Below are 12,111 nucleotides of genomic sequence, written 5' to 3'. Positions count from 1 at the left end.
AAGCAGCTGGGATTACAGGTGTGAGCCACCGCACCCGCTGGCCGGTGTCTCCATAAGGGGGCCACCTGGAGCGCAGGTGCGGTGCGTGTGTGCGCAGACGGCGGGAGCGAGTCCCCCTCTGCGGGCCCTGGGAGGGTCTCAGGGAAGCCCACCCGGCCGGGCCTCGGGGACAGTGCGCACGTGGATTCCGCGTGGCCGGGCTGCGTGTGCGCGCCCCGACCCCGCCCGCCAGGCCTCCCCGTCACGCCTCTCACCTCGGGGACCCCCCCCTCTGGGCCCCCAGGGGCGGGCTCCGCGCGGGGTCTCGGTTCTGAACGCCCGGTGCGGTGTCCTCCTCCCCTCCCCGAGCGGCCCTGGTCTACACGCGGGGTCTGGAGACGCGGGGTGGGGGTCGCCAGGGGCCCGAGGCGGGGACGCTGTAACCCCGGGGGTCGGGGGACCAAAGGATCCAGGATGGGGAACGGCCGGCCGGGGCTGGGACCCCGCGGGGGCCCGAGGCTTCCTTCCCGGCCTCCCGCTGCCCGGAAGTCCCCCGGCGCTCCGGCTGCCGGTCCGGCGGGGTCCCGGCGGGGGACGGGGAGGAGGACGAGGAAGGAGGAGGGGCGGACAGGAGGCGGAGGGGTGGGGGAGGAGGGGAGGGCTAGGGAGGTCCGGGCGGCGGCCGTGCGCCCGGAGCTCGCAGAAGCCAGCCCCGCGCAGGGATCCGGGAAGAGAAACTTGGGGCGGGGGAGCTCGGGGCGCGCGGCCCGGTCCCCGCCCCAGGCGTCCTCCCCGGCGGCCGCTCTCAGGGGAGGGGACCCCGGCCCCCGGTGCCCGCAGGCCGGCCCCTCCGCCCGCCCCGCCCCGCCCCGCCCCGTCCCGTCCGCCGCACTTCGAAGGTCCGACCACTTCCCCGCCGCGTCCCGCTCCACTCCGCATCCCGCCGTCCGCCCGCGGCCCGGGGCAGCACCGACCCGCATCCCGGCTCGGATCTCGATCCAGACCCAGATCCCGACCCGGACCCGGACCCGGACCCTCCGCTGCCGCCACCCCGCGCCCCTGGTCTCCTCGCCCCCACCCGTCCCCCCCTCCCACCGTGCCCCGACCCTCCTCGCTGCGCCCTCTCTTCCCCTCCCCCCTCCAGCCCCCCGGAGCCCGGGCTCGGGCGCCATGCGGCGGGCGCCAGGGCCCCCTCGGGGTCTGCGGCTCCTGGTGCTGCTGCTCCTGCTGCGGCCGCCGCCCTCGCGCGCCCCGAACCCCGCAGCGCAGGCCGTGAGCCTGGGCGTGGTGAGCACTGGGGGCCCGGGTGCGGGTGGCCGAGATGGGATTCAAATGCCCAGAGTGGCGGGCATGGGGTCGCGGGGCCTGGAGCTGGGTCTGTCGGGAGGCCCCGCCTTTGGGGACCCGGAACCCGGCCGGGAGGGGGCCTGGCACCTGCTGGGCGCACACGCATCCCGGAGGGGGCGCGGAGCGGCCACGATTCCCAGCCTGGGCTCCGCGCTAGGCTCCCCGGGAGAAGGGAGGAGGGAGGACGGGGCTCCCAGGACGCCGTGGGCAGGGGGATCCTCGACCTCTTCCGCTCCCCTGTTTCACCTGCTCCTCTGATGACCTAGGACTGGCTGACACGCTATGGCTACCTGCCGCCACCGGATCCTGCCCAGGCCCAGCTGCAGAGTTCTGCCAAGCTGCAGGATGCCATCAGGCTTATGCAGAGGTTTGCTGGGCTGCCTGAGACAGGCTCCCTGGGTAGGTGTCCCCACCTGCTGTGCTGTTCTGCCTCAGCTTGACCATGATCCCGCATTCGTGTGTGTGTGTGTGTGTGTGTGTATGTTGGGTTGAACTCAAGGCCTGGCGCTGTCCCTTAGCTTTGTCACTCAAGACTGGCTCTCTACCACTTGAGCCACAGCTCCACTTCAAGCTCTTCAGTGGTTCATTGGAGGTAAGAGTGTCTCCAACTTTCTCATCCAGGCTGGCTTCAAGCTGTGGTTCTCAGATCTCAACCTCATGAGCAGCTAAGATTACAGGCATGTGCTGCTACAGGCACCTGCTCCAGCACTCTTTAAATCTCAGCATGCAACTGAATCCCAGGAGCTGGGAGGACATAGATCTCAGGTCCTGCCAGACCCCTCAGGCTCTCCAGTGTGCATCTTAACCTTTCTAGGGAATCTCTTAATACCAGGCCATTTCAGGTTTCTTGTTACAATAGTGGACAAAGCTCATGTGTCCCCTGTTCTAGTGGAACTAATGTGCCTAGGGAGAGAGAAAGCAGATCAATATGCAGGATGATGTCAGATAGTGCTGATGTTGCCTATCTTGGTCTCTCAAACCTGTTGTCCTATCTCGGCCTCCCTGAGCAGTTGGAATTACAGGCACTTGCCAGTGTTCCAGCTTTGATTTTCAGTTTTACATGGTTGCTGATGGAGTATAGAGGGTGGGGAGTGAGCAGAACCGGAAGGAGGTAGCACTGGGGGAGGGGAGGGTGGCAGGCTGGAGAAGGGGTGAGGTGTGGCTAGAAGGGTGGGTTTTGGAGGTAGAGCTGAGGGCTGTCTTGTGAAATTAGATCTAGGAGAGAAGGATCTGGCTAGCTACAAGCTAAGGTTTGGTTCTGTGCTGTTCACTCTCGGAACAGCCCGAGGCAGGGCCTTGGCATTACAACTTTACATTTCAACAACAGTGGTTTGACCTTAACTTGAAGATGAAGTGGTGACTGAGAATGAGACCACACTAGAAAAGGGAATTCCAGGCAGCCCTCACCCAGGAGGGCTGGCCTGCCACACAGAACCTCTGGCCCACATAGCACTTTGCACTTGGAATTCATCTACCTGCAGGGAGGGTGGGCAGCCTGGGGGAGGGAGATAGTTGCACCAAAGGAAGACACCTCACCTAACCCAGCCTCCTTTCTAGAGGTTCTGCCGGCCAGCCATAAGGCATGGCTTTCACTTCCGAACACCCCAGGAATGGCCAGTCCACCAAGTCACATGGGGCACTGCATACTGGGGTCAATGGTAATAGTGCAGCACGAGCGGCTTCCAGAGAGATGTTGGGACCTTTGGCAAATTAACTTCTCCAAGCATTGGGCTCTTCAAGTAGGAAGTTAGATGGTGACAAAGCAGGTGTGGTAGAACACACTTGCGGTGTTTGGAAGGCCAGCCTGGACTACATAAGAGACCTGACCTTGAGAGGAAAGGGAAGTGGGGAGGGAGGGAGAGTGAGGAAAGGAAGGGAGGGAGGAAAGAGGGTTGCTGATGGTTAACATCTGTAATCCTAGCTACTCAGGAGGCTGAAGTTTGAGGATCGTGGTTCAAAGCTAGCCAGGCAGGAAAGTCCATGAGACTCTTATCTCCATGAACCACAAGAAAACTGGAAGTGGTGCTGTGGCTCAAAGTGGTAGAGCACTAGCCTTGAGTGAAAAAGCTCAGAGACAGCACCCAGGCCCTGAGCTCAAGCCCCAGGATTGGCACACAAAAAAAGAAAGATTGGGCCTGTGCCCTCCCCTGTCTCCCATAGACGCAATGACCATAGAAGCCATGCAAAAGCCACGCTGCTCGCTGCCCGATGTCCTGGGGTCTGCAGGGCTGGTTAGACGCCGTCGCCGCTACGCCCTCAGCGGGAGCGTGTGGAAAAAGCGGACGCTGACGTGGAGGTCTGTCCTGGCGTCCCCTCTCCCCGGCCTCCACCATAGCCTCCCTCTCCCTTCCAGCCCTGTGCTTCCTGTGTCCTCTTCCCAGGGTGCGGTCCTTCCCCCAGAGCTCCCAGCTGAGCAGGGACACGGTGCGCTACCTCATGGACACCGCCCTGGGCGTCTGGGGCATGGAGTCCAGCCTCATGTTTCGGGAGGTCAGCTCCCAGGAGCCCGACATTCTCATCGACTTTGCCCGGGCCTACCACCAGGACAGCTACCCCTTCGATGGACAGGGTGGCACGCTGGCCCATGCCTTCTTCCCTGGGGAGCACCCCATTTCTGGGGATACTCACTTTGACGATGAGGAGACCTGGACTTTTAGATCAAAAGGTAAAATATCCCATCTTCTCCCCAGCTCTGTCTGTCTTGAAGAACTAATCTTAAATTAATCGAGCAAACAAGGCACTGGTGGCTCCTGCCTCTAATCCTAGCTGCTCAGTAGGCTGAGATCTGAAGGTCGAGGTTCAAAGCCAGCCCAGGCAGAAAGGTAAGAGGTTGAACTGACTGGATGAGGTTCACCCACACCAGCTGATTAAGTTACTTAGAGCAGATGTCAGTCAAATCTCCAGTATACTTCAGCAATATCTGGGTTGGTGTTTGACCAAACTCTAAACTGACCATCACAAAGGCCTGCTGGGTGCCCAGCTGTATGTGAACTGGGCTGGTGGCTTTGAGCCTACACAGCCTCTCTGTTGCCTCTCTGTGAATCAGCGCAGCTCACAAACAGCTGAGGCAGGCTGGGCCTTGGTGATGCAAGCCTACAATCCTAGGTATGCAGGAGGTTGAGATTTAAGGACTGCAGTTTGAAGCCAGCCTGGGCAGGAAAGTCTGTGGGACTCTTCTCTCCAATTAACCAGAAAAAGAGCTGTGGTTCAAGTGATAGGGTACCAGCCTTGCGCAAAAAAAAAATTCAGGGACAGTACCTAGGCCCTGAGTTCCAGCCCCAGGAACAAAAACAAAACAAAACAAAACACAACAAACAGCTGAGGCGGAAGGGGACTGGCAGTTACTTGCTACACACTCAGTGACACAGCAACCTGATGTCACAGAGGAAGTCTTTGGCCTATGCGTTCCCATAGGAGGCATCCTGGGATGCCTCTGTCAGTTCACTGTGTGTGTGTGTGTGTGTGTGTGTGTGTGTGTGCGTGTGCCAGGCACAGTGGCACATGCCTGTCATCCCAGCACTAGGGAGGCTAAGGCAACAGGATTGACAGCTCCAGACTGGCCTAGGTTACATAGCAATACTCAATCTCTCTCTCTCTCTCTCTCTCTCTCTCTCTCTCTCTCTCTCTCACACACACACACACACACACACACACACACACACACACACCAAATAGCCCAGGCCAAATGGACAAGGTCCTGCTCTTGAATGCACAGGACACATCATGAGGAAGCACAGCAAGCTGGATCAGCGCCACACGGCCAGGTAGAAGAGTCACTAAAGGGAGAGGTGGCCTTGGGCATCTGAGGCTCTGGAGGGCTCAGAGCCCTCCAGAGGGCTCACAGAGGGGAGCCAGTAGCAGAGTTTGGTCAACAGGGTTCTGAAAGCAATAGGAGCTGTCCAATGGCAATGCATTCTGAGGTAGCCCTGGTGCAGGGGAGGTGTGTGTAGAGGCAGGGATCCAAGAAGTAGGGCTGGGCATGTGTTTGCAGTGCTTGGATGTGTGTGTGTGTGTGTGTGTGTGTGTGTGTGTGTGTGTGTGTGTTGTTGTTGTTATTCAAGGGTAGTTCCCTACTACTTGAATCAGAGCTCCACTTCCAGCTCTTTGGTGGTTAGTTGGAGAAAAAAGTTTCATGGATTTGTCTGTCCAGGCTGGCTTCAACCTGTGGTCCTCAGATGTCAGCCTCCTGAGCAGCCAGGATGACAGGCGGGAGTCACCACAGCATTGAGTATCTTGCATCAGAACTTAGACCCCTCCATCCTAGGCTGGGTTCCCCAGAAGGGGAGCGCCTCATGGAAATGTTATGCAAGCAGTTTCTCAGGGGAAAGAGAAGCAGGCGAGGGTGAGAAGCTGAGCAAGGTTGTGGTCTCAGCCAGAGAGCAGCCTGGTCCCATGGAGTTCTGCAGCAGGCACACGTGAGTGTGTGTGTGTGCACATGTGTGTGTGCATGTGTCTGTGTGCAGGGGAGGAAGGGTGTAGCTCTCCCCAGGCCTGTGTGGACCAGTCATTGGCTGCAGGCTGCTGCAGGGGCCTGTGTGGGGAGGGGGCAGCCAGGGCAGGTGTGGGCAGGGATTGCCAGCCAGCAATGGACACCATGACAGGGTTGTGTTCTGTGGCAGCACGCAGACTTTGGGTGCTGATCTGCAGTACTGGGGATGGCCCAAGGCCTCATGCATTCTAGGAAAGAGTGCTACTGCTGAGCTAACCCTCAACCCAGGCTGGTGGATTCTGCATCCACTTGGGGTTCCTCCGTTTCTAGTGGGAAGAGGAGTTCCATGCAGCAATGTGGTTTGTGGGCTCTTCGCTCACTGGGGGCCTGGTGCACAGTGGTGTGCTCTCCACTGCCAGCTGGTATGAGGGCTGGGCTGGGCAGATGGGAGGGTTCTTGGTGATTGGGAAGAAAGAAGCAAAAGTAAAGGTCATGTTCAGAGCCTTGGAGAGCCCCGGGCTGAGAGGTGGGCAGCTGGGAGGAAGAATTAACCAAGATGGGGAAAGGACAGACTGAAGGCGATGGAGACCAAGAGTGAAGGAGGAAGTGGTCAGCACAACAAACAAGTCCAGTAAGTTACCCAGTATGGACATGGTCATCCGAGAACAAGTGACTTTTTTTTTTTTTTTTTTTTTTGGTACCAGCCCATGGGCTTGAACTCAGGGTCTGGACTCTGTCCCTTAGTTTTTTTCATCAAGGGTGGTACTCTACCACTTAAGCCACAGCCCCATTTCTGGCTTTTTAATGGTTGATTGGAAATAAGAATGTCAGGGACTTGCCTGCCTGGACTGGCCTTAAACTGAGATCTGAAGATCTAGGATAACAGATGTGAGTCACTGTCACTCAACCCAAGTGTCCTTTCTGTGGCTGCAGGCTCCGTGGGTGGGGTTCAACATGAAAGGAGGGGAGGAGGCTGAGTTTAGTACTTTTTTTTTTTTGCCAGTCCTGGGGCTTGGACTCAGGGCCTGAGCACTGCCCCTGGCTTCTTCTTGCTCAAGGCTAGCACTCTGCCACTTGAGCCACAGTGCCACTTCTGGCCATTTTCTGTATATGTGGTGCTGGGGTATCGAACCCAGGGCCTCATGTATAGGAGGCAAGCACTCTTGCCACTAGGCCATATCCCCAGCCCGGAGGCTGAGTTTAGATCACCTGCTGGGAAACCTGGCTGCAGTGGGCAGGCCAACAGGCCCCAGGTACCAAGTCCAGAGAGCATCTCTGCATGGAGTTGGGATGAGCCAATAGGAAGAGAGGGGCATGGCCTGAAGTTGCTGAATTGAGGCAAGATCCCCTTGCAGGGCAGGACCAGAGGCAGGAGATGGGCATGGGAGACATGAAACTGGCTCCTCCCTCCCGCCCCGGGCACTAAAAGCCAGCATTATGCTGCATTGATGAAACAGGGTGCATGTGTTGGCATTTGCCACACAAAGTTGGGACTGAGGCTGAGTCCTGTCATAAGGACCGTGGATTTGGAACAGGCTGAGATGTTTCCAGCCCATCAGAGGACAGTGATGAGAGGATGTACTGAGAACACTTTCACACTGCCTATCAGGATTCTCATGGGCCAGGCCTGCACAGTTGTGTAATTTCCTCCAGCTGCATATCACAAGAAGGGTTCAGGAAGGGGACCTAGCCCGGAAGCTCCTTGTGACCAAAGAAAGGCAAGACTAGAAAGAAAAATGAGAGGAGATCTACATGATTGAGACAACTTCATCTGATTTCTCAGAAGAAGTATACAGAGCTGGAGTGGGCACTGGTGATTCACACCAGTAATCCTAGCTACTCAAGAGGCTGAGATCTGAGGATCACGGTTCAATGCCAGCCCAGACAGGAAAGTCTGTGAAATTCTTATCTCCAATTAACCTCCAAAAAGCCAGAAGTCAGGGCTGGGAATGTGGCCTAGTGGTAGAGTGCTTGCCTCGCATACATGAAGCGTTGGGTTTGATGCCTCAGCACCATATATAGAGGGGAAAAAAGAAAGCCAGAAGTTGACATGTGGCTTAAGTGTAGAGCCTCACCCTTGATGAGAGAAGGGACTGGGCCCAGGCCCTGAGTTCCAATTCCAGTGCCGACACACATGCACAGGTGCTTGCACGCACACCCCTCCCCCACACAACCGGACACAGCATAACAAGATGTACAGCCAGGGCGGAAGTTCATTTGAGCAGGCACATCTGAAGGCACTATGCAGTGTCAGCCCCAGCTCTGCCTGCACCCTCATCCTTTCTCTACCTCAGTTTCCCCCTCTGTAAAAGAAGAACGGGAAATAGTAGTTTGGGAGGTAAAAGGGATCAAGTGTTTGCTATTCCTTAGATCCCACACCTCTCCCCAGTTATTTCACTTTTAAACTAACAGTGCCTGAGCTGAAGGCAAGTTGTTTTGTTGTTTTTTTTCCTTTTTTTTTTTGTGGGGGTACTGGGGTCTGAATTCAGGACCTCCTGCTTCCTAAAAGTTTTTTACCACTTAAGCCACCCCCTCATCCCAGAAAGTCAATGGGCTACATCATTTCCAACAATCCCTCTTTCAATGTCACTGACCCTGGCTAGAGATTTCCACGAGCTAGATCAACATCTGCTGAGGGCTGCCCAGCTCTCCTGTCTTTTGGGGGCGGAGCCAGGGCCCAGTCGATTGATTGGCAGGAAGAGGCTCTGCCCGGCTCGGGCCGGATCCCCAGGGAAGCCTGGGGTGTGGGAAGAGGCTGGGAGGGAGGCTGAATGAAGAGCCTGCAGCAGGCTGTGGTCTGAGAGTGCCTGCTGTGGGGAGCCTGAGTGCTGGGAAGAGACAGGCAGAAGGCCAGTGGGGGGCAGGGTAAAGACCCCAGACCGGGAGAGGGAACTGAGTCCCTGGAGATGTGGACCACAGGAGGGGGAGAAATAGCACAGACTACAGCTGAAAGGAGGGAAGGCTGCAAGGGCTGGGACTCTGGAGAGAATTACAGACACCCTCATTCCCCCCTCCCCTCAAAAGAGTAGTGTCTGCAAGCCTCCTTTTCCTGGGGGAAAAGTTTTAGCTTATAGGGACACCTCTTTTCTGTTGTCCCTGTGGGTCTCTTGAGTCTCGTACTCCAGTGTCAGCACTGAAGGCTACTCGAAAGTTATTTGCTGACTGGGACCTGTGCAATAGTGCACACCTGTAACATCAGCTACTGGGGAGGCAGAGGTGGGAGAATCCAGAGTTCCAGATCAGCCCATGGGAAACTGGGGAACATAGTACAAACAAGAGGGCTGGGGACAAGGCTCAAGTGGCAGTGTTTGCCTAGCAAGCTATGGTCCTGGGGGATAAATACACACTGTTGAAGGAAGGCAGGACAGTCTGCCCAGTCCTGACCCTTCCTGAGTGTCACCTAGCCCCACCCCACAGGTTTCCTTGCCTAATATGGGGTGCCTTTATCTCAGCCCACTGTCCCCCCTCCCTAGATGGTGATGGAATCGACCTATTTGCTGTGGCAGTTCATGAGTTTGGCCATGCCCTGGGGCTGGGCCACTCCTCTGCACCCAACTCCATTATGAGGCCCTTCTACCAGGGCCCAGTGGGCGACCCTGAGAAGTACCGCCTGTCCCAGGATGACCGAGAAGGCCTTGTACAGCTCTATGGTATGACAAATGGGGGCACCCCGAGCGGCCCGGCAAGGGCCAGAGAACCCACCTGTGCCTAACTCCTCACAGGGAAAGCAACACACACCCCATATGCCAGGCCGACAAGGAAGCCCCTGGGTCCCCCGCCCCAGCCCCCTGCCTTGCCCCCAGACAGGTGAGTGCCCACAGGCTGGGCGATCTTGAATGACCAGTTTTTACCTCAGTATCTTCCAGCCCTGCTGAGGGGCTGTGGCCTGGGGTAGCCCAGGGTAAGGGATGGAGGAGCCCAGCCCTCTGCTCATTTGCCTTTCCTCCCCAGCCCCTCCACACCTGTTCCTGATAGATGTGAAGGCAATTTTGATGCCATTGCCAATATCCGTGGTGAAATCTTCTTCTTCAAAGGTGAGTCGCTTGAGGTCCCCCCCCCCTCCCACACACACACCAGCCTCCTGATCCCACACTTAGCTCCTATTCACTTCAGGGGCCCCATTCAGGCTTCAAGGCTTCCTCGGAGTGGAATTTCTTCTTTTTTTTTTTAATCAGCTAAACGCAGGTGGCTCATGCCTGTAATCCCAGCTACTCAGGGGCAGAGATCTGAGGATTCCGGTTCAAAGCCAGTCTGGGCAGGAAAGTCCATGAGACTCTTGTCTCCAATTAACTACCAAAAAAACTGGCTCAAGTGGTAGAGAGCTAGCCTGGAGCACAAAAGCTCAGGGAGAGCGCCCAGGCCCTGAGTTCAAAGCCCAGGAAAAAGAAAAGATCTTAGCAAACCGGATGTTGGGACACCCTAATTCCAAGCCGCCCCTGGTCACTTGTAGACAGGCTCTCTAGTCTCAGCCACCCCCCCCCTCCACGCCCAGCCCCTGGATTTGCAGGCGGACTCCCATCTATGGGAGGAGAAGGCCGCCCTCGCCCACGTGCCCCCCTCCTTGTCCCCCTACCCCCTGCAGGCCCCTGGTTCTGGCGCCTGCAGCCCTCGGGACAGCTGGTGTCGCCCCGGCCCGCGCGGCTGCACCGCTTCTGGGAGGGGCTGCCGGCCCACGTGAGGGTGGTGCAGGCGGCCTACGCCCGGCCCCGCGACGACCGCATCCTCCTCCTCAGCGGTGAGCGAGGCCGGGCGGGCCTGGGGGTCCGGGGGGGCGGGGGGGGCGCGGGGCGGGAACCGGGGGCTGCGGGGACTCGGGGCCGGGCGGGCCTGGGGGCCGCACCGGAGACCAACCCGCGCCCCGCAGGCCCCCAGTTCTGGGTGTTCCGGGACCGGCAGCTGGAGGGCGCGGCGCGGCCGCTGTCGGAGCTCGGGCTGCCGGCCGGCCTGGAGGCGGACGCCGCCTTCTCCTGGCCGCTCAACGGGAAGACCTACGTGATCCGCGGCCGCCAGTACTGGCGCTACGACGAGGAGGCCGCGCGCCCGGACCCCGGCTACCCGCGCGACCTGGGCCTGTGGGAGGGCGCGCCGCCCGCCCCCGACGACGTCACCGTGGGCAACGCAGGTGCGGGGCGCGGGGGCCGCGGCGCGGGAGCGGGCGGGGCGTGGCGGCGGGCGGACACGTCGGGGCGCGCCAGGCCGAGCGCCCCAACAGCCTCCTTCCCACAGGGGACACCTACTTCTTCAAGGGCCTCCACTTCTGGCGCTTTCCGAAGGGCAGCGTCAAGGCGGAGCCGGACTCCCCGCAGCCCCTGGGGCCCGCGTGGCTGGACTGCCCCGCCCCGGAGCCCCCCAGGACCACGCTCAAGCCCGGAGCCTGCGACTGTCGGTGCGAGCTCAGCCGGGCCGCCGCGGGGCCGCGCGCCGCCCTCCTGCTGCCCCTCCTGCTCCTGCTGGCGGGGGGCGCCGCCGCCTGCTGAGCCGAGCAGCCCTTCCCCCACCCCACCCCGACACGCCCGTCGCCCGGACGGTGTGAGGTGCTAGCGAGCCCCGTCGCCGCGGTCCCCACCGCGGGAGCCCCGAGGGCAGCGGGCGGGCGGGCGGATTCCTGCTGCAGCCTGGACTCCCGCGCTTGTGCGGGGCGGGCGTCGGCCGCCAGGGGGCGCGCGCGGCCCGCGCCTCCGGTCACTCGTGGCTCTGGTGGCCCCCGGGGCTTCGGGTCCCCAGCCATGCAGTGTCCCAGCATGAGCCTACCTCCCCCAGCGCTGCGCGGCCTTGGTTCTCCCCAGCCCCCCTTCACTCTCCAGGCTGTCAGCTGGCGGGGGTCCTGGGGCCGGGGGTAGACAGGCAGGGGGACTGCTGTTTAAGCGTGTTGCTGTGTCTCTTCCTTGCCCTCGCTCCCATGCCCCCCCCCCTTACATGCCTCCAGAGACAGGCTGACGGGCCGTGGTTGAGAGGTGTCCACGGCCTACAGATGGAGCCACTCAGGGCCCCTTGGTGGCGGCCACCTGGCCTCAGGGCCCCACCCACAGTGCATCCAGGAGCTCAGGCTGTGGGCAGCCTAGGGGAAATTGCCCTCAGAGGTTCCTCAGACCCAGACCAGCAAGAGCCCGGTGTCCCCAACCACCATGACCTGACAATTCTACGCCACCAAGGAGCCGTCTGTGCCTCTCTCGGGTCTCTCTCCAAGTGGGAGGGGAAGGAAACCAAGCCTCACAAGGAGGAAAATAAAAATGGTTAGCGAAAGCCTTTCCTTTCTTCTGAGCACTGATGGGCTGATGGGGGGTGGTAAGTGGAACTTGTCAGAACTGAATCTCCCTCTGCTTTGCAGAAGGAGCTGGGATGCAGGGTTGATGGAG

The 12,111-nt window shown here is 59.5% G+C and overlaps 1 protein-coding gene across 1 annotated transcript; it reads left to right on the top strand.

Moving 5' to 3' along the window:
- The first annotated feature begins 1,079 nt into the window (after positions 1–1,079).
- On the top strand, positions 1,080–11,371 carry Mmp25 (matrix metallopeptidase 25). The gene is made up of 10 exons (XM_048332993.1): positions 1,080–1,266; positions 1,593–1,725; positions 3,487–3,622; positions 3,708–3,991; positions 9,229–9,405; positions 9,478–9,562; positions 9,707–9,789; positions 10,338–10,490; positions 10,620–10,877; positions 10,982–11,371. Exons 1-10 carry the CDS (start codon positions 1,150–1,152, stop codon positions 11,230–11,232), a joined length of 1,677 nt encoding a protein of 558 aa, XP_048188950.1. The 5' UTR covers positions 1,080–1,149; the 3' UTR covers positions 11,233–11,371.
- Positions 11,372–12,111: the final 740 nt, after the last annotated feature.

Source organism: Perognathus longimembris, chromosome 23 (assembly GCF_023159225.1).
Source record: "Perognathus longimembris pacificus isolate PPM17 chromosome 23, ASM2315922v1, whole genome shotgun sequence".
Taxonomy (NCBI): Eukaryota; Metazoa; Chordata; class Mammalia; order Rodentia; family Heteromyidae; genus Perognathus; species Perognathus longimembris.
The sequence above is the reverse complement of the archived record's forward strand: the minus strand, read 5'-3'. Positions and strand labels throughout refer to the sequence as shown.

Excerpts from the sequence above, each read along its gene's own strand:
- Mmp25 (XM_048332993.1), top strand. The coding sequence starts at position 1,150 with ATGCGGCGGGCGCCAGGGCCCCCTCGGGGTCTGCGGCTCCTGGTGCTG. Across the intron at positions 1,726-3,486 it reads GCCTGAGACAGGCTCCCTGG|ACGCAATGACCATAGAAGCC; the intron begins GTAGGTGTCCCC and ends TGTCTCCCATAG. Across the intron at positions 10,491-10,619 it reads CCGCATCCTCCTCCTCAGCG|GCCCCCAGTTCTGGGTGTTC; the intron begins GTGAGCGAGGCC and ends CGCGCCCCGCAG.